The sequence below is a fragment of the Pristiophorus japonicus genome, chromosome 8 (genome assembly GCF_044704955.1).
Source record: "Pristiophorus japonicus isolate sPriJap1 chromosome 8, sPriJap1.hap1, whole genome shotgun sequence".
In the NCBI taxonomy this organism is placed as follows: domain Eukaryota; kingdom Metazoa; phylum Chordata; class Chondrichthyes; family Pristiophoridae; genus Pristiophorus; species Pristiophorus japonicus.
This window is the reverse complement of record NC_091984.1, coordinates 182,317,421-182,340,087: the sequence shown is the minus strand read 5'-3', so window position 1 is coordinate 182,340,087 and position 22,667 is coordinate 182,317,421. Positions and strand designations below refer to the sequence as shown.

Below are 22,667 nucleotides of genomic sequence, written 5' to 3'. Positions count from 1 at the left end.
CTCTGGGCTGGAGAGGAACTTGGAGTGGGAAGGGGACGATCCAGTTGTCGTGGTCCACGTAGGTACCAACGACATGGGTAGGACAAAGAAAGAGGTTCTGCTGAGGGCGTATGAGCAGTTAGGGGCTAAATTTAAAAAGCAGAACCAAAAAGGTAATAATCTCTGGATTACCACCTGAGCCACGAGCAAATTTGCATAGGGTAAATAAAATCAGAGATAAACACGTGACTCAAAGACTGGTGTGGGAGAAATGGCACTAATACTGTGATAAGAGGGAGCGCTTGCTTTGGGAGTCTCATGTTTGGCATGCGGACTCTGTGGCCTGCCCAGCGGAGCTGATCAAGTGTGGTCAGTGCTTCAATGCTGGGGATGTTGGCCTGGATGAGGACGCTAATGTTGATGTGTCTGTCCTCCCGGGGGATTTGCAGGATCTTGCGGAGACATCGCTGGTGGTATTTCTCCAGTGACTTGAGGTGTCTACTGTACATGGTCCACGTCTCTGAGCCATACAGGAGGGCGGGTATTACTATGGCCTTGTAGACCATGAGCTTGGTGACAGTTTTGAGGGACTGATCTTCAAACATTCTTTTCCTCAGGCAGCCGAAGGCTGCACTGGCGCACTGGAGGCAGTGTTGGATCTCATCATCAATGCCTGTTCTTGTTGATAGGAGGCTCCCGAGATAGGGCCAGGGCCACGCCGTGGATCTTGATGTTTCGGGGGCAGTGCTGTGCGGCGAGGACAGGCTGGTGGAGGACATTTGTCTTACTAATATTTAACGTAAGGCCCATGCTTTCATATCCCTTAGTAAATACGAGCCAAAGGCAGGCAGAGGAAACGTTACAAGGACACCCTCAAAACCTCCCTGATAAAATGCGACATCCCCACTGACACCTGGGAGTCCTTGGCCGTAGACCGTAGACCGCCCTAAGTGGAGGAAGTGCATTCAGGAGAGCACTGAGCTCCTCGAGTATCATCGCCAAGCGCAGGCAGCGGAAGGAGCGTGCGGCAATCCAGGCTCACTGCCCACCCTTTCCCTCAAAGACTATCTGTCCGACCTGTGACAGTGACTGTGGTTCTCGTATTGGAATGTACAGCCATCTAAGAACTCATGCTAAGAGTGGAAGCAAGTCTTCCTCGATTCCAAGGGACTGCCTATGATGATGAAGAGGGACCTGTTCTGACGGGACGGGCTTCATTTCAACCAGGCTGGGACCAGTGACCTGGCGAATCAAATAACTAGGGCTGGAGATCGGGCTTTAAACTAATTGGTGGGTGGGAGGGATCCAGTGAGCGGAAATTTAAAAAGTCAAAGAGAAAGGAGAAGGCAATAGTGCAGGGTAGCGATAAGGGTAATGATAACCAGAATGTGACAAGAAGGGGCAGAGCATATAGACATAAGAGTGCATCAGAAAGTGGGGTCAGAGTAGGGAAAAATGGTAAAAAGACCAAATTAGAAGCTCTTTATCAGAATGCTCGCAGCATTCGTAACAAGATAGATGAGTTGACGACATAAATAGAAATAAATGGGTATGATCTGATAGCCAAAACAGAGATGTGGTTGCAAGGTGTCCAAGGCTGGGAACTGAATATTCATGGATATTTGCCATTTCGGAGGAAAAGGAGGTTGGGTAGCTCTGTAAATAAAGGATGAGATTAGTACAGTAATGAGACATGATATTGACTCAGAAAATCAAGATGTAGAATCGCATCGAGGAGTTTGTCTCACGCTGCGAAGCATGCAGTCTGAGCGAAAAGGGCACAAACATCCAACCAGCACCAATGAAGCCCATTCCATGGCCACAATGACCATCACAACAACTTCAGTTGGATATCTTCGGTCCAGTTGAAGCAGCTCCACAGCACCAGCATTTCCTTATTGTAGTACATGACCTGCATTCCAAATGGCCAGAAATCGCTACAAGTTCAGTGACCTCATCAATGATCGTCACTATTCTGCAGCGTACGTTCACAAAGTGGGGCCTCTCAGAGGTGATAATCACTGACAATGGACCACAGTTGGTGTTCGACCAGTTTGCGGATTTCCTCACTCGTCATGCTATTGAGCATCGCCTTACTGCTCGGTACAATCCTCAAAACAACAGAAGTATTCGACGAAGATACCATTCAAGAAAGCACTCGCTAATGGAGATGACACCCACTGACTTCATGATTGGGCGGAATCTTCGCTTGCTGCTGGACTTTCTCAAACCCCCAGCCAACCTAGCACGAAGATAACCACAATTGCATCACAGATTTCGGAATTCCAACGAAAAGCTAAGTCGTACACTGACAACGTGCTCAAAAACCCCAACTGAAGAACGGAGATTGGGTCAGAGTTAAGCGCTCAAACCGGAGTCATAAGCTCGCATCTTCACTTTCATCTCCAAAACAGATCAGGCGAAAATTCAGCCTTCACACCTACGAGCTCAATGATGGAATTCGATGGAACGCTCATAGACTGATCCCAACTCACAGGCCAACAGTCCAGCAGGATGGAACAGAGGCACCGTTCTGTTTCCCAACCGAAAACCTCGATCAAACACCTCAAGCTCCACGCCGGACTCGGTGTATCAGAACATGGCCTGGCTATCTCAAGGACTTTGACTGTTCATAGACTGTGTTTTTCAGAAGAGGGAGAAATATGTTGTGTTCATACTCTCTTTGTTCATACTCTACACGAACTCTCAATAGGCAGGCATTAGGACCTTGTGGCGGTTATTCACGCCTGCTGTAAACATGCTGGTTTTGGACGCCATTTTGAGAGTTGCTATAAAGGACACAGTTAGTTACATTACTCCTGCTTCAGTTAGTCTTTTTATTTACGTACACAACAGGTACAGCAATAATCATGGGTGATTTTAATCTTATTGGTTGGACAAATCAAATGGCAAATGTAGCCTTGAGGAAGAGTTCATAGTGTGCATGCGGGATGGTTTCTTAGAACAATACGTTGTGGAACCAACCAGGGAGCAGGCTATTTTAGATCTGAATGTGTAATGAGATGGGATTAATTAATGATCTCACAGCAAAGGATCCTCTTGGTATGAGTGATTATAGCATGGTAGAATTTCAAATTCAGTTTGAGGGTGAGAAAGCTAGGTCTCAAACTAATGTCCTGAACTTAAATAAAGGCAATTACACAGGTATGAAGGCAAACTTGGCTAAAGTGGACTGGGAAAATAAATTCAAGGGTAAGCCGGTAGATAACCAGTGGCAAACATTTAAGGAGCTATTTCATAACTCTCAGCAAAGATTTATTCCAGTGAGAAATAAAGATGTTAAGAGAAGGATGAACTATCGTGGCTAACTAAGGAAGTAAAGGATGGTATCAAATTGAAAACAAAGGCATACAACGTTGCGAAGAATAGTGGAAGACCAGAGGATTGGGAAATTTTTAGAAACCAGCAAAGGACGACTAAAAAAATGATAGAGAAGATAGTTTATGAGAATAAACTAGCAAGAAATATAAAAACAAACAATAAGAGCTTCTAATAAGAGGTATATAAAAAGAAAGAGAGTAGCTAAAGTAAACATTGGTCCCTTAGACGATGAGACTCAGAAATTAATTAATGGGAAACAGGGAAATGGTGGAGACTTTAAACAAATATTTTATATCGGTTTTCACGGTGGAAGACACTAAAAGCATCCCAAAAATGGATAATCAAGGGGCTATTGTGGGGAAGGGGGGTACTTAAATCTATCACCAGAGAAAAAGTACTAGGCAAGCTAATGGGACTAAAGGTAGACAAGTCCCCTGGACCTGATGGCCTGCATCTTAGGGTCTTAAAAGAAGTGGCTGCAGAGATAGTGGATGCATTGGTTGTAATCTACCAAAATTCCCTGGATTCTAGGTTGGTCCAAGTGGATTGGAAAACCGCAAATGTAACACCCCTGTTTAAGAAAGCAGGGAGACAAAAAGCAGGAAACTATAGACCAGTTGGTCTAACATCTGTCATTGGGAAAATGCTGGAGTCCATTATTAAGGAAGTAGTAGCAGGACATTTAGAAAACCATAATGAAGAAAGCAGAGTCAGCATGGTTTTATGAAAGGGAAATCATGTTTGACAAATTTGCTGGAGTTCTTTGAGAATGTAATGAGCAGGGTGGATAAAGGGGAACCAGTATATGTGGTGTTTTTGGATTTCCAGAAAGCATTCAATAAGGTGCCACACAAGAGCTCACGGGGTTGGGGGTAATATATTAGCATGGATAGAGGATTGGCTAACCAAGTCGGGATAAATGGGTCATTTTCAGATTGTTATACTGTAACTAGTGGGGTGCCACAGGGATCAGTGCTGGGGCCGCAACTATTTACAATCTGTATTAATGACTTGGATGAAGGGACCAAGTGTAATGTAGCCAAATTTGCTGATGATACAAAGATAGGTGGGAAAGCAAGTTGTGAGGAGGATGCAAAGAATCTGCAAAGGGATATAGATAGGCTGTGAGTGGGCAAAAATTTGACAGGTGGAATATAATGGAAAATAAAAAAGCAAGTTATTATTTAAATGGGGAGAGATTACAAAATGCTGCAGTACAGAGGGATCTGGGGGTTCTTATACATGAAACTCAAAGTTAGTATGCAGGTACAGCATGTAATTAGGAAAACAAATGGAATGTTGGCCTTTATTGCAAGGGGGATGGAGTATAAAAGTAAGGAAGTTCTGCTACAACTATGCAGGAGTAGGCTATACGGTCCTTTGAGCCTGCTCTGCCATTCAATAAAATCATGGCTGATCTTCGACCTCAACTCCACTTATCCCATCCGATCCCCTTATCTCTTGATTCCCTGGAGTCCAAAAATGTTTATGAATGTACTTAATGACTCAGCATCAACAGCCCTTTGGGGTAGAGAATTCTAAGATTCAGAACCTCCTGAGTGAAGAAATTACTCCTCATCTCAGTCTTAAATGACCGACCTCTTATCCTGAAACTATGCCCCCTAGTTATAGACTTGCCAGCCAGGGGAAATAACCTCTCAACATCTATCCGGTCAATCCCCCACAGAATCTCATACTCTGGAAGAGTGGAACATCAAATGCAGCTGACTGCCTCTCGGCAACCCAATTAAAGCAGGTACAGAGTCCTGAATATCTGAATGTGTGATCTGGGTTACAATCACAACTCTGAGTTTCCTCATTGCTATACCGCAGGCCTGTTTTCAGCTTGGTCGACTTGCACAGGGCAGCTTGCATCCTCCGAGCTTACTTAGCAGCAACTGCTTAATCCGGGTCCTTATGTGAGGGGTCTTGGCAAAAAAATGTATCCGCTGTGAGGCTGGTACTACTTCGTTGTTCTCCCACCCCCAGTGAAAGATCAGTGTACATTGGAGCCCAACCTCCATGCGGCCACTTCCTATTTTTGCCACATATCCACCCTTCAGCTTGCTTCCGGATGTCGCCACAGAAAACCCTTCCGATGTATCCCTCGAAGCTCTAAACTATGAAGGAAAATTGTTTGGATGTATGCCCTGCTCGTTAGAAGCTTAATCTAGTGGAATTTTGTTATCGTTGAAGAACAAGTGACCAAAACGCCCTATTGTCTCTTTTGAGCATGGCCTTGGAGGACTCTTTCTAAACTGCGAATGCACCAGGTAGCACTGAACTTTTAATAAAATTTATTCTCTGGATTTGGGTGACACTAGTAAGGCCACCATTATTGGCTATCCATAATGCCCTGAGAAGGTGTTGGAAGGCCGCCTTCTTGAACCGCTGCAATCCTTGTGGTGATGGTGCTCCCACAGTGGTATCAGGTAGGAAATACCAGGACGTTGACCCAGTGATAATGAAGGAATGACAAGATATGTTCAAGATAGGATGGTGTGTGACTTGGAGGGGATCGTACAATACTGCGCCTGTCCATCTTGGTGGTATATTCACAGGAGAGGGAGGTGTTGTTGAAGTAAACTTGGTGAATTACTGCAGTGCCTTCTGTATTTCATACAAACTGCACCCATAGAGTACCGATGATGGAGAGGATGGATATTGAGTGCAATGGCAGGAGCGTCAATCGGGTAAACTGCTGGAAAAGCAGTTTAGTGGTGAATATTCCATTGCACTCCTGACTTGTGTGTTGGTGTGGCGGGTTGTGGTTGCGGGGTGGGGGGGGGGCATGCAGGGAGACGACTGTTGTCATGTGCCCAAAGGTTTTGTGGCAGAAGTTGTTGTCAGCACAAGCGATTGTCTAAATACCATAGTACGATTATATCCTTGCCTTGTATTGTAACACAACGCACTGCACATCATCACCAAGCCAGCCTTTTACCAGTCATCCATTTTTGCACAATGTACACTTCTTGTCCCACATCTCATGTTTTTTTTTGTTCTTCCTAGGCAGCTGAGATGGAGCAGCAGCTCTCAATGCAAGTTCACAACCTCCGTGATGAGTTCCGGGAGAAGAGCATGTCAACAAACCAACACATAGCACGTCTGGAGAGCTTACAAGCTGAGGTGAGATCTGGCAAAGTGCACCAGCGTGTTTATTCCATGTTTGTTGCTGTACCTATTGAGGTACATGCATGTGTATTTATAGTCCTGCCTAGCTAGACCGACAGTGTGTGTTACAACACTGTGGCCTGAATCCTTGTGATTAAGTGTACAAGGGTTTCTTCAGGTGTTACAATTTAGGTTCTCTCTCAGCACTTTAAACTCAGCTGACAGCAAAAAAAATACAGTTTCCATAAACATACCTGCATCTCCAGTGATCTGCAATGTGTAAACTTATGTATGACACGAATGGGATCATCATAGGACTTTCAATTATCCTGCCATTTCATTATTTTGCACCAAAGTTGTTATGGGCTGCTCATCACATTTCTCCTGTCCCCTTGGAATGGTGAAAAATACCACACTATCAATTATGTTTAGGCTTAAACTGTCAGATTTATTTATACATTAAATAATTATACCAAAACAACAGGAATACAGCAAGTAGCCAGCAGAACAACAATAGACTTGCAGAATACAGTAACCAAAATGTTCCAAAGCTTATAACAACAAATTAAATGTTAGTAGTGAAGACCCATAGAGCCTCTCCTCTTAGTCACCTTGCATGGAAACAAAAATAAGAAACAGGGAATTGGAGATGCAGTGGTAACCTAATTCTCTTATATAGTTCTTCTTCGTCTCCAAAAGGAATGTTTCCCCTTAAGATCATAAGGTTTCTGTTTCAATAATCAGGTAATCATAATATTAATCATTCTACCACTAAAGTAGATAAAAGTATGAACATAAGTTTCTTAGTTGTCTATGGAATCATTTGCTCTGGACACCTGGCCTTAGAAACCATTTAGAATATCTGACATGAGTCTACAAATGCGCACGCATTAACATTTCAAAAACATGATGGATTAGGCAAAGAAAGTGGACTTAGTTTCTGATCAGTCAGCAGCATTACAATCATGGCTGTCTCTCTTCCTGCAAAATTAATAGACAGGTAGCTAGACAGCTTCATATATTATATTTTCTATCTCTCATAAACGCAAAAGAACTCGTAAAAATGCAGCTACCCAACTCGTCTTTAAATTGCATTCATCTGTCTACTTTAAAAATAATGCAATTATTTTCCTGTTTGAGGCATGATGGAGTTCTGCTTCCATCACAAGTTTGGGCGTACAAGGTTGCCTCTGTCATGTAAGTGAGGTTTCAATCTACAAGGGAGGCACTGTGGTATAACGGCATCACCATGTAATGGTGGACTGAATTTTAAGTCAATAAAGTTAGTTAAGCCTTCCATAGTTAATGTGTGGATGTGAAATAACTCCATGGTATATGCAGGCTCACTGATATTAGTGGCCACTCTTCACGTATGAGCCTGATGGTGAGAGACAACAGCTATTCAACTGCAAAATGCATCACATCTGCGCCCAAGCTTGTTCTCACCCAACGGCCACACACATACTTCCAACAGGAGTAGCTGGGTAGTGATCAGGAATGGGAATCCTCACCAGTTTTTACCATCTCTAATACAATGACCCTGAGATCACTTGTAACACAACTACACCGGTTGAGATCAGCAAACTCAACGCAGACTGGACCTTAAATGTAGCATTTTTCAAGTCTCTATTGCTGAGCTGCTCACCTGCTAAATGTTCTGAACCACTGAGTAGCCTTGAAGGTCTGTACTGCATGTTAGCTGATCAGGCAACATGTTGTTTTTGGTGTGGATGGGAGCAATATGAGGATGTGTTGTTGAACCTTCTAGTATATGGCAAGTATAAGGATTAGTGGGCTCCCTTTTATGTGTGGAGTATGAATGTGTTATTGGCACCCTCTTCTATAGTTTAGTGTGTGTGAGGGGGGGGGGGGTGCGGGGAGAGGCAAAAAGCAGAATAATGTTTCTTCTCTCATCTTGATGAACTCAAGTCTCCAAAATGTTAATTCTCCTCGTTACTGTTACATTTTCTGTTTTTTTTTCCCTTTCCTTTTGTCTGTGGGGGTGATGTGGAGCAGCAGATTCTTGAAGTAAGTAAAGAATACTTTCTACCTGATTCTTTAACATGTCAGCCATTCTTCATTACTGTAACCAAATCCTTTATCCCTATCACTCCTTTCAATGACCTGCCCCTCTGAACACATAAACACAGCAACTTCTAATTCTGCATGCACAGTAATCACCCCATCCTCTCTGTATACAGCTGAGCTTCTCTGATTGCATCTAGTTAGGATGTTGGCTGGTTGGGAGCTCCTGTTGTGTTTTGGGGAGTTTTGAGTCCCTGCGTCCCCCAGAGGCTCTGGCTGGCCTATATTTCCTTTAACTCTATTGCCTGTCATTTCTTGCCTATCTTGCCTTCCCCCTGACCTTGCCTCTTCCCCATTGATTTTTGTCATAGTCTTGCCTTCCCTGCCCTGTTACTTTCCTATCCTCATTTGCCACATCTCCATTGCCTATGCCTCCTTTGCCTGAGTCCATACTGTCACTGTGCTGTGTTGTGTAGCATTCTGATACCTAATTTAACCTCCTAATCTCAGATAAAGGTGCTTACAGAGAGAAAACGTGAACTGGAGCGCCGTATCAGTGCCATGATCGAGGAGAATGAATTATTGCAGAGCACAATTGAGGACCTTCAGGACCGAGTGCTGATGGCGGAGCGACAGAGCCATAACAAGGACCTGCAGGTGAGGAGGAGTGGAGTGTGTGTATAAGGGGAATTAACGGTAAGAACATGGTCTATAGAGGAGTGGAGTATGTGTATAAGGGGAACTGAAGTCGAGAACATACTCTATAGAGGAGTGGAATATGTGTAGAAGGAGAATTAATGGTGAGATCGTGTTCTATAGAGGAGTGGAGTGTGTGTATAAGGGGAATTAACGGTAAGAACATGGTCTATAGAGGAGTGGAGTATGTGTATAAGGGGAATTAATGGTGAGATCGTGCTCTGTAGAGGAGTGGAGTATGTGTATAAGGGGAATTAACGGCGAGATCGTGCTCTATAGAAGAATGGAGTATGTGTACAAGAAGGGGAACTAAGGCAGAGAAAACATTCTATAAAGACGCTGCCATTCTCCATGTCTTGGATAGAACCCGTTACCATGAAATGCAAGTCTAATACAGAAGTGTGCAGCAGATGCCAGTTTAGGTAGATGTAAAAGGTTCCATGGAACCTTTTCCTGGCTAGCATCTATTCCAGAACCTATACCATCAAAACAATTAACTGATTATTCATCAAATTGACTCTTGTGTTTGCCTCTGTAACAGTGATTAATTAATTGACCATGAAGTGTTTTGGGATGGCCCTAGGATGTGAAATACATTATATAAATGCAAGTTGTTTCAATCTAAAGTTTAATATCCAGGTCTCGGTACAGTGAAAATACAGAATCCTACCCAAATAGAATCAATGTTCTACAATGTGGTCTGCACTCGGGTCTGGGTCATATCAGGCTTTTCAAATATTAATTGATCTCTTGTTGGTAATTAGGCACTAGAGTAATAGATAGGAACATAGAACAGAAATAGGCCATTCAGCTCCTTGAGCCTGCTCCACTATTCAATCAGATCATGGCTGAGCTACACCTCAACTCTCTTTACCCACATTAGCTCCATGTCCCTTGATAGCCTTACCTAACAAAAATCTATTGATCTCAGTCTTCACCTTTGTTAGAAACAAGAAACAGTGATTCCAATAGAGGAGCATGATGGTATAGCTGTAGAATACTGGCCCTCCTAAAGAACTGGAGGCACATGAGTTTGAAAATCCTCAAAGAGAGACATACATCTTCCATTGAAGAAATTGTTGAAGGTTGGCACTCTATCATTATCCTACACAGCCCTCTTGACTTCCAAAAAACATTTGATATAGTTCCACGCAAAGGTGGTCAATGCTAATAGTTCTAACTGGATAGCCATGACCAGCGGAGTGCCCCGGGAGTCACTCCTCGTTCTTGTTTATAGTATTTAAAAATAATCTTGATGAAGCTATTAAAAATGATGCCAAGTTTACTGTGAGAAAGCAGGATGTTCAGAGGAAAGGGATAAAAAATAGAGAGATCTATGGAGACTTAGCCAATGAATCACATCTTAATCACAAATGACTTTTAATATTGAGAAACTTAAGGTCCTATTTATCTTTAGAATAAATCCAGGGAATGTCCACTGTGTTACTTGCAGTTCCAACTTCAGGGACTGAGGGTTTTCAGGATGAGGCTATCAGCCATGGTATTGTGAACCAGTGGAGAGTGGGGGCTGGTGCATTCACGACATTCGTGGAAAGGAGGAAAACTAGAACACTAAACGTGGAAGGGAACTGGGAGAGTAGATAAAATGCCCAGGATGGAGTGGCGAGCTATAATGACCCCAATAGTCTCGTTTGCAGTTGGCATTAATCAAGTAGCATTGGAGGCTCACAACAGAAATACAATCATAGAATATTACAGACACACACTGCTTTAATCAAAAAGATTTCTTGTGTGTGTCAGACTGTCGGGCAACTTTTTCTTCATTGGTTAAGTGCTTAATCCCTTTTTGTTTCACTTTTCCAATTGGTTATTTTCTACTTTCATTATTGACCAATATATTGCACAAAACTTTCTCCCCAGTCATTTTCCAACAAAAAAGAATCCTGAGATAGAATTGCCTCGAGAGCAAACAAATTCAACAATTCAGAAAGAAACGCACACTTTCATTTACCCTTCCCATCTTCCATGTCCGCCGTGGCTCAGTTGGTAGCACTATCATCTCTAAATCAGAAGATTGTGGGTTCAAATCGCATTCCAGAGACTTGAGCATAAAAATCTAGGCTGACACTGTGTTTCGGATGAGACATTATAAACTGAGACCCCCATCTGCTCTCTCAGGTGGACGTGAAAGATCCCATGGCACTATTTTGAAGAAGAGCAGGGGAATTATCCCCGGTGTCCTGGCCAATATTTATCTCTCAATCAGCATCACTAAAAACAGATTATCTGGTCATTATCACGTTGCAGTTTGTGGGAGCTTGCTGTGCGCAAATTGGCTGCTGCGTTTCCTCCATTACAACAGTGACTACATTTCAAAAGCACTTCATTGGTTGTAAAGCACTTTGGGATGTGCTGCCCACACCATCGCAAACAGCCAACACACCTCCAGGAAGTCCCAACACCCCAAGGTCTTGGATGAGTTTCCTTTCTCTGACCTACTTTTGCTTCCACTTTCCTAATTCATTTGCTTCTTTCTCAATTAAATGATGTAAACAAAATTTCAAAATTGTCTCCTCCCACATGAGCTTATGAAGAGATGCTCTTCCTTGTCCGCCCCCTCGGTGGCCACCCCTGTGCATCAAATCAGGCCTTGTGAACATCCCTGACCACAGAAACACCCTTCAGAATACTTTACTGGCTGGCCAAGGCCCGGCAACCTGATCCAAACAACTATCTTAGAACTGCCATGAGCTATCATGTGGCCAACCTCCATCACAATGCATGTACAAAGAGTACAATTGTATTGTGAGACTGATGCAACATAATCAAGAAACCAAAGTAATACATCCAGAAACCATCACATGGCATCAGCTGTCCCTGAGTTGTGCTGTCTCTCTCCTACCTACCCAGTTGAAGCCCGAAGTTCAACATTTTGTCACTTGTCAACCAAGCTGTCTCAGGCTCCCAAGTCCATTCTCCCGATTTACAGGCTGCACTTAGTCCCCATATAAGGCTGCCCCCCGATATCAGCTCCTCTCCTGTCAGTTTCCCATATGAACTTTGGGCCTCCAACTTCCTACTTAAGCACTTCTGCTTATTCCTTTCTCTCTCCTCCCCCTCACTCCATTTTCACACCCACATTCCATGAACTTCATCACTCACCTCACCGAGCTCCCCTCCATCACAATGTCTTTGTCACTCACTCCCTTCCTTTATTTTCTATTTTTTCTTAATTATTATGCAATTCGATTTAATCGCAACTCATCTTGTAATGACATGAGGAAAAGCTTTTTACACAACGAGTGGTTAGCTTTTTGATTGCACTGGCTGATGGGGTGGTGGATACAGATTCAATAGTAGCCTTCAAAAGAGAATTGGATAAATACTTGAAGGAGAAAAAAATTGCAGGGATATGGGGAAAGAGCGGGGAAGTATGACTAACTGGATTGCTATTCGCAAGAGCCGGTGTAGACGAGATGAGCCGAATAGCCTCCTTCTGTACTGTACTATTCTTTGATTCTATAAAGGCTAAATATGTAGTTTTAAAACGTGCAGGCAGGACAGTAAATACAAAATAAGTATAATTTGTATAAATAAACAGACTTTAAAAGAATGCAAAATTAAACCAAGGATAACAAGCCAAATATTAAAGATTTAACAATGATTTGCTTTGGAGAGCAAATAAAATACATCGAATTAAGGAAATCAATTATTTTAAATATTTTAACATTCCATTTAATATTTTTGTCTGTAAACAACAGCACAGATGATCTACTAGTTAATGGGTAAGATGTCCAATATTACAGAACATCTAGTCCTGTAAATAATACTTTTGTGGAAAGATTCAAAAGGATATTGGATCAATTTAATTCATTAGCGAGTAGAGTGATATGGGAGAGGGTCACAAAATTGTTGCTCAGGTCCTGAAAAAGGACCTAGACTTCAGAGCAAGCTGAGTGAATGGATGTTCCTAGATTCCTGAATCTGTGTGTGTGTGTGTGTTCAAGTAAGTAAGTAAGCATAAGGGCTGAGAGAGGCCAGGTGGATTTTTGTCTGTGTATATATAGGTTTGTGTCCTCCTTATGTGCTATACTCCATTGGGATTCAACAAATGTCCTCTTTCCCCCCCCCCCCCCCCCACCCCATCCCCCAACACCTTTAAAGTGGCAACACAACTAAAATTTTAGGGAAGTAGCATGCATGGGTCCTATTTTGAAATAGGCTGGTGTAATTGTGGAGGCTAGGTATCAAATGTTTCCCCCAAAATTGGTAATACCACTAAAACTTTGGGGAAGGGTAACATACCCAAACTAAGAAAAATAACTAAATTAACAAAATCAACAATATCCGTCCAAATTATGTATGACCTGTGTGGGGAATGAAACCTGTGATGATCACAGTCTTTGAGCAGCACGCTGTGACCAAGTGCCTTGTTATAATATGAAAGGATATTACTTTAAGTAAGCCAGTGGAAATGTGGGGCGAGGAAAGCCTAACTAGATTAAAATTCATTTAAGTGTCTCCCCTTATACGGGGCAACATGAGTCAAATTTCAGGTAGAGAATATAATCAGGCTATCACTGGCAAAAGCCAAGAAGGAAAAGGATTTGATATGATCATTGCTTGTACCCTGGAGAGCACTGGACTGCAAGTCAAAGCAAGTTTCACTGACTTTGTACAAGTCAATGGCGTAGCCTGTCTGTAGTATAGTGTATAGTTGTAATCATCCATCTGAAAAAGGATAGAGATGCATTAGAAAATGTGCAAAGAAGTAACAGAGAGTGTTAATGAAGATAGTGCAGTAGATGTTGTGTATATATATGGACTTCATAAATTGCCACATAACAGACTTTTCGGAAAATCGAAGCACATGGTGTTAAAGGAACAGTGGTAACTTCAAGAGAGTAGGGGTAAAGGGTAGCTATTCAGAGTGGCAGAAGGTGGGAAGTGGGGTCCCACAAGGATCAGTGCTGGGACCACTATTGTTCACAATTTATATTAACGATTTAGACTTCGGAATCAAAAACACAATTTCTAAATGACACCAAATTGGGGAGATAGTCAATACTGAGGAGGACTACAACAAATTACAAGAAGACAGTAATAAATATGCAGAATTGGCATATAATTGGCAAATGAACTTTAACATAGTTAAGTGTGAGATATTACATTTTGGTAAGGAAAATAAGGATGTCACATATTACTTGGAAAATAAGAATCTAAATGGGGTAGAGACACAAAGGGATTTTGGAGTACAAATAAAAATACACAAATCACAAATCATTTAAAGTAGCGATGCAGGTAATAAGGACATTAAAAAAACCAAAACAAGCTTTAGGGTTTACTTCCAGAGGAATAGAATTCAAAAGTAGAGAAGTTATTGCTAAACTTGTATCGGACCTTGGTTAGACCACACTTGGGAGTACTGTTGCCATATTATAAAAAGGATAAAATGACACTGGAGAGGATGCAAATGTACAAGGATGATACCAGAACTGCGTGATTATAATATTTAGGCCGGGTCTCTGAGAAGACTGAAGGGTGAACTAAAAGAGGTCTTTAAAATTATGAAAGGTTTTGATAGAGTAGACATAGAGAGTGTGTTTTCACTTGAGGCCATCAATATAAGATAGTCACCAAGAAAACAAATAGGGAATTCAATAGAAACTTCTTTATCCAAAGAGTGGTGAAAATGTGGAACTCGCTACACTGGGAGTAATTGAGGCAAATAGTGTCGATGCATTTAAGGGGAAGCTTGATCAGCACAAGAGGGAGAAGGGAATAGAGGGTTATGCTGATAGAGTTAGATGAGGAAAAGATGGGAGGAGGCTCGAACATAAATGCTGACATGGACTGGTTTGGCTGAATGGCCTGTTTCTGTGGTGTATATTCTATGTAATTCTATTTGATTGGCTACAGGATAGAAGGCAGAGAGTCATTGTTAACGGATGTTTTTGAGTGGAGAGAAGTATGCAATGGGGTCGGTATTAGAACCATTGCTTTTCTTCTTGCATATAAATGACTTGTACTTGGGTATAGGGAATGCTATTTCAAAGTTGCGGATGATCAAAGAAACTTGGCAACGCAGTAAATAATGAGCAGGGTATTAGACTTCGGCAGGACAGAGACAGATTGATAAAATGGCAGATTCAATTTAATGCGAATAAGTGTGAAGTGATGCACATGGGAGGAACAACATGGAAAGGCAGTATAATCAAAATGGTACTATTTTGAGGGGGGGTGCAAGAGCAGATGGATCTGGAGGTGCATGTTCACAAATCTTTGAAGGTGGCAGGGCAAGTTGATATGGCCGTTAAGAAAGCATATGGGATTCTTGGCTTTGTAAATAGGGCTATTGAATACAAAAACAAGGAAGTCATGCTAAACTTTTACAAATCACTGGTTAGGTTGGAGTATTGTGTACAATTCTGGGCACCGCACTTTAGGAAGGATGTCAAGGCTTCGGAGAGGGAGCAGAGAACATTTACCAGCATGATACCAGGGATGAGGCACTTCAGTTATGTGAAGAGATTGGCAATGCTGGGATTGTTCTCCTTAAAGCAGAGAATGTTCAGGGGAGACCTAATGGAAGAGATAATAATAACTTTTATTTATATAGCGCCTTTAATGTAGTAAAACGTCCCAAGATGCTTCACAGCAGTGTAACAAGATAAAACCGATAAATTTGACACCGAGACACAAAAGAAGAAATTAAGGCAGGTGACCAAAAGCTTGGTTAAAGAGGTAGGTTTTAAGAAGCGTCTTAAAGGAGGATAGAGAGGCGGAGAGGTTTAAGGAGGGACTTCCAGAGCTTAGGGCCCAAACAGCTGAAGGCACAGCCACCAATGGTTGAGCAATTATAATGTGGGATGTTCAAGAGGGCAGAATTTGAGGAGCACAGACATCTTGTGGGGTTGTGAGGCTGAAACAGAGTACAGAGATAGGGAGGGGCAAGGCCATGGAGTGATTTGTAAATGAGGATGAGTATTTTGAAATCGAGGCGTTGTTTAACCGGGAGCCAATGTAGGTCAGAAAGCACAGGGTTGATGGGTGATCGTGACTTGGTGTGAATTAGGACACGGGCTGCTGAGTTTTGGATGACCTCAAGTTTACGTAGTGTAGTGTGGGAGGCCAGCCAGGAGTGAGTTGGAGTAGTCAAGTCTAGAGGTAAAAAAGGCATGAATGAGGATTTCAGCAGCAGAAGAGTTGAGGCAGGGGCATAGGCAGGCAATGTTATGGAGGTGGAAAAGGGCGGTTTTAGTTATGCCACGGATATGTGGCTGGAGATTAATTTCAGGGTCAAATATGACACCTAGGTTGCGAACAGTCTTGTTCACCCTCAGATTGATGCTAGGGAGAGGGATGGATTCAGTAATTAGGGAATGCAGTTTGTGGCGGGGACCAATGATAATGGCTTCAGTCTTCCCAATATTTAATTGGAGAAAATTTCTGCTCATCCAGTACTGAATGTCGGACAAGCAATCTGACAATTTAGATACCAAGTAGGGGTTGAGCGAAGTGGTGGAGAGATAGAGTTGGGTGTCATCAGCGTGCATGTGGAAACTGACTGCGTGTTTTCGGATGATATCGCCAAGGGGCAGCATATAGATGAGAAATAAGAGGGGGCCAAGTGCAGATCCTTGGGGAACACCAGAGATAATTATGCGTGAGTGGGAAGAGAAGCCATTGCAGGAGATTTTCTGGTTACGATTAGATAGATAAGAAAGGAACCATGCAAATGCAGTCCCACCCTGCTAGACGATGGTGGAGAGGTGTTGGAGGAGGATGGAGTGGTCAGCTGTGTGAATGGCTGCAGACAGGTCCAGAAGGACAAAGAGGGATAGTTTATCTTTGTCACACTCACAAAGGATGTCATTTATGATTTTGATGAAAGCTGTTTCGGTACTGTGGTAGGGGCGAAAACCAGATTGATGGGATTCAAACATTGAATTCAAGGAAAGATGGTTACAGATTTGGGATGCGACAATACGTTCAAGTACGTTGGACAAGAAAGGGAGGTTGGGGATGGGGTGATAGCTAGCAAGCAAAGTGGGGTCAAGAGTTGTTTTTTTTGAGAGGGGTGATAACAGCAGATTTGAAGGAAAGGGGAATAGTACCTGAGGAGAGAGAACCGTTAACAATATCGGCTAACGTGGGAGCCAAAAAAGGAAGTTGGGTGGTCTCTAATGGGAATAGGGTCATGGCAGCAGGAAGTGGGCCTCATAGACAAGATGTGCTTGGAGAGATCAAGAGCGGAGATCAAAGAGAAACTAGAGAAAGATGTGAGTTATGGGCTAGGGCAGGTGGGGGCATCAGATGAAGTTTGGCCCTGAGGGCTAGGTGAAGGAAGGGAACTCGCAGAGGCAGCTGATCGGATGGTCTCAATCTTTGAGACAAAACATACATGAGCTCCTCACACGTTGTTGGATGTGAGTTTGGTGGAGACAGCAGAGAGGGGTATTAAAAGTACTAAAGTATTTAAAATTATGAGGGGGTTTAATAGAGGGAGGAACTGTTTCCTCTGGCAAATGAGTCTATAACCAGAGGTAACGGATTTAAAATAATTGCCAAAAGAACTAGAGGATAAATGAGAATTTTTTTCAGAGGGTTGTTACGATCTGTAATGCACTACCTGCAAGAGTGGTAGAAGTAGATTCCATAAGAACTCTCAAAAGGCAATCGGACATGTACTTTTGGGGAAAAAGCTGTGGTGTGGGGCTAATTGGACAGCTCTTTCAAAGAGCCGGCTCAGGCACGACGGGCCAAAGGACCTTCATCTGTGCTGTAAGATTCTATAATGAGTGGCCAGGATGAATTTTAGGCCTTTGAAGACTACGTTATGAAGAGTGGCTGACTTTTTCAGGGGAAGTTGAGGAAGGAACTTCATTTCCCTTTTAAAATAGGGGATCAACAGTTGATGTGGAAGGGAAGCCCGTGGTACAATAATCATACGTGGACTCTGGATGAAGAGGGCTTATTAGCCCAAATGGCCTTTTCTCACTCCAGACTTTGTTCTTACACTGGTTCAAGCTATATACACGTATATGAGAAAGAAAGAAACAAATAATTGCATTCATATAGTGTCTTTCAAGAAAATAAGATAGACTTGCATGATTCTTCTTAGGCGGTCTCTCGTATCGAGGATGACTTGCTTGCACGCCAAAAAGGGATGAGTTCACAGCTGTTTCAATGAAGGACTTAATATTCCAAGTCCCAAACTACATGTTGAAGGGTGGAAGATGCCTGTGCATGGATTATTTTAACGTCTGATGGCCATTGCACACCAGCCACCACACGGGCTTGACAGAGCTAGGTCTTCCCTCAAGTTCTTTTGCGCACTAGCGAGAAACCATCAGCGGCAGGGTCGAGCCCTTAAAAGGAGAAGCGTGGTAGCCCGGCATCCAGCGGGGCCCCGAACTGCGAGGAACCATCAGCGGCAGGTCGGGGCTTTAAAAGGAGGAGCAGCGTGGTGCGCATACCACTACAAGTCGCGCGAGCCGGTCCGAGAGGGCGACAGCTGTGAAGAAGGCGACTGGATTAGATGTCACCATAATCCTGATCGGCGATTGAAGCGTGGGCAGGTACAGCAGGAGCAGTGAGGTCGGGGCGAAGGAGCAGCGAGAGATTGCAGAGTGACTTGATCGGGGCCCAGGAGAGGCGAGGGCCCAGGGTCAGCACGGGCCAGCCCACATTTGCATTATATAGCGTCTTTGACGACCACAAGATGTTTAAAATCACTTTACAGCCAATGAAGTACTTTTGAAGTGTAGTCACTGTTGTAATGCTTTGCTGTCTGTATAACTGACACAGAATGTGTTTGAGCTTTGATGCAGTGTGAGAAGTAAAAAGAGCGACTTGCATTTATTAATGGCTTACCATGTGTCTCAAAAATGTCCCAGTGTTTCACATACAATTAATTGCTTTGAACTGCTCAGAAAATGAAGCAGTCCATGCCCGCATGCAGTAAAACCTGGACGGCATTCAGGCTTGGGCTGATCAGTGGCAAGTAACATTCGTGCCACACAAGTGGCAGGCAATGACCATCTCCAACAAGCGAGAGTCTAACGCTCTCCCCTTTATATTCAACGGCATTACCATCGCCGAATCCCCAACTATCAACATCCTGGGAGTCACCATTGACCAGAAACTTAACTGAGCCAGCCATATAAATACTGTGGCAACATGAGCGGATCAGAGGCTAGGTGTTCTGCGGCAAGTGTCTCACCTCCTGACTCCCCAAAGCTTTTCCACCATCTACAAGGCACAAGTCAGGAGTGTGATGTAATACTCTCCACTTGCCTGGATGAGTGCAGCTCCAACAACACTCAAGAAGCTTGACACCATCCAGGACAAAGCAGCCCGCTTGATTGGCACCCCATCTACCACCTTCAACATTCACTCCCTCCACCACTGGCACACTGTAGCTGCTGAAGAAATCGCCACGGTTTCTTCGGCAGCACCTCCCAAACCCGCGACCTCTAGCACCTAGAAGGACAAGGGCAGCAGGTGCATGGGAGCACCATCACCTGCAAGTTCTCCTCTAAGTTACATACCATCCTGACTTGGAAATATATCATTGTTCCTTCATCATCGCTGGGTCAAAATCCTGGAACTCCCTCCCTAACAGTACTGTAGGAGTACTTCACCACAAGGACTGCAACGGTTCAAGAAGGCGGCTCACCACAACCTTCTCGAGGGCAATTGGAGATGGGCAATAAATGCTGTCCTTGCCAGCGATGGCCACATCCGGGAACGAATAATTAAAAAAAACTGGAATAACTGTTGTTATGTAGGTGTTGACCAGAACACCAGGTGAACTCCCTGCTTTTCAAAAAATGCAATGGGATGTGTGACTTGAAGTTGAAAAATAAAAACAGATAGTTTAGTCTTTTTGCACATGTTGACAAGAGACATGGTGTGCATCACATTTGAACACGTTCGCACTTGTAATTCTATTTTACAGAGAACCCACACAATCCTATAAATAAAAATTCAGACGTCTGCTTTCTAACCCTCAAGTTGTGTTGCTGCTTCCAGTCCAAGAATACCTTGCGCTTGAGTGTTCTCTATTCCATCCTGCAGCATGCTACCCGCCACCACCTCAGCAAGACCCCAACACTGCAGGAGGTAGAAAAAGCCCTAAGACATCTTAAAAACAACATGGGTGCGGATGGAATCCCTGCTGAGGCACTGAAGTATGGCGGAGAGGCACTGTTGACGCGAATACATGACCTCATCTCTCTCATCTACAAGGAGGAGAGCATGCCGGGAGACCTCAGATGCAGTGATCGTGACCATCTTTAAAAAAAGGGACAACTCCAACTGCAGCAACTACAGCCACTGGTTATCAGCCACTGGGAAAGTTGTCGCTAGAGTCCTCCTCAACTGTCTTCTCCCTGTGGCCGGGGAGCTCCTCCTGGAGTTGCAGTGTGGATTTCGTCCTCTACAGGGCACAACGGACATGATTTTTGCAGCGCGACAGCTGCAGGAAAAATGAAGGGAACAGTGCCAGCCCTTATACATGTCCAGCTTCGTGAACGTTTCCCTCCTGTCCGTGTCGCAAATTGGTTATCTGCCTTCGGTAGTGGGTATTGATCCTGCAGTGAGAAACGATTGATAGTTACTTTGTAATCACCACAGATTCTGACGGTGCCGTCTCCCTTGAGCACTGGAACAATTGGACTGGCCCACTCATTGAATTCGATCTGCGAGATGATGCCTTCTCGTTGCAGCCTGTCCAGCTCAATCTCCACCCTCTCATCCTGTAAGGTACCGCTCTCGCCTTGTGATGGATGGGTCGCGCCCCCAGAATCAAATGAATCTGCACTTTTGCTCCTTGGAACTTCCCGATGCCTGGTTCAACCAGCGCGGGGAACTCATTTAGGACCTGGGCACATGAGGTGTTGTCGACGGATGAAAACGCTCGGACGTCGTCCCAATACCAGCGTATCTTTCCCAGCCAGCTCCTGCTGAACAGCGTGGGGCCATCGCCCGGTACCACCCAGAGTGGTAACTCGTGCACCGCTCCATTGTAGGAGACCTTTACGGTAGCACTGCCGATTACGGGAATCAGTTCTCAGTTTAGTACGAATGGGAGTCAGGATTGGCCTTGAGGCCTTGCTGCACCACAATTTATCGAAAATCTTTTTACTCATTATGGACTGGCTTGCGCCTGTGTCCAGCTCCATGGACACCAGGAGTCCATTTAATTCAACCTTCAGCATTATTGGGGGGACACTTTGTGGTAAATGTGTGCACTCCATATGCCTCTGCCTCCTCGATCTGAGGCTCTGGTTTGTCATGATCCACTGTGGATCTGTCCTCTGCAACATGGTGGTTTGCAGGATTAGCAGGGTTTGCAGCTTGCCTGCACATTCGTTGGAGGTGTCCCATTGTTCCACAGTCCTTGCAAACGTATCCTTTGAAGCAACATGAATGGAAACAATGATCACCCCCGCAGCGCCAACAAGGTATTAATGGCCTTGCATTCATCACCCTGGATGGTGGACTCTGATTCATCTGCGGACGTGCAGCTGCAGGCATATAAGTGCTGCCCTGTACATTTCGATTCGAAAACAACGTTACTTTGTTAACAGTACTTGCAGCAGCACTCGTATGCTGAGAAATTTGTTTGGTATTGTCACTGGTGGCGATAAACGCCTGGGCTATCGCTATGGCTTTACTCAAAGTTGGAGTCTCTACAGTCAAAAGTTTGCGAAGTATTACTTCATGGCCAATGCCAAGTACAAAGAAGTCCCTGAGCATGTGCTCCAAGTGTCCTTCAAATTCGCAATGTCCTGCAAGGCGCTTTAGCTCGGTGACGTAGCTTGCCACTTCCTGGCATTCAAACCTCTTGTACGTGTAGAACCGATACCTCGCCATCAGAACGTTTTCCTTCGGGTTTAGATGCTCCTGGGCCAGTGTGCACAACTCATCGTACGACTTGTCTGTGGGTTTCGCTAGAGCGAGCAGATTTTTCATGAGGCCATATGTTGGTGCCCCGCAAACGGTGAGGAGGATCGCTCTTCGTTTGGCGGCGTTCGCTTCTCCTTCCAGCTCGTTGGCCACGAAGTATTGGTCGAGTCGCTCCACGAAGGTTTCCCAATCATCTCCCTCCGAAAATTTCTCCAGGATGCCCACGGTTCTCTACATTGTTGCAGTGGGGTACGTCATCTGTATCTCGTCGGCAATTGTTGTGTCTTGAATAAAGAGTCAGACCAGATACTGCAAGCTCAAAGTAAGGTGTGACCGCAGTCCTTTATTACAGATCTCAGAGTGCCTCTCCAGCCTGTGAGGCCTCCTTATATACAGGTGCTCCCAAGTGATTGTGGGATCCCTTGGGACTCCAGGGGATAAGCCTTCTGGTGGTTAGACATGGTATTTACAGGTTTACATACATAACATACACCTTCACTGAGGCGTACGGGAGCATAGGCCTTACATTAAACATCCATAAGACAAAGGTCCTCTACCAACCTGCCCCCGCCACACAGCACTGCTCCCCCCCCGGTTATCAAAATCCACGACAAGGCTTTGGACAACGTTGACCA

General features: G+C 44.0%; 1 protein-coding gene across 1 annotated transcript in view; it reads left to right on the top strand.

Moving 5' to 3' along the window:
• The window catches only part of LOC139268859 (BICD family-like cargo adapter 1), a 114,355-nt gene that overhangs the window by 61,081 nt on the left and 30,607 nt on the right, over positions 1-22,667 (top strand). The window contains exons 3-4 of the mRNA XM_070887644.1: positions 6,334-6,450; positions 8,971-9,117. Coding sequence (XP_070743745.1) covers positions 6,334-6,450; positions 8,971-9,117 — 264 coding nt within the window. The remainder of the gene's footprint in view (positions 1-6,333; positions 6,451-8,970; positions 9,118-22,667) is intronic.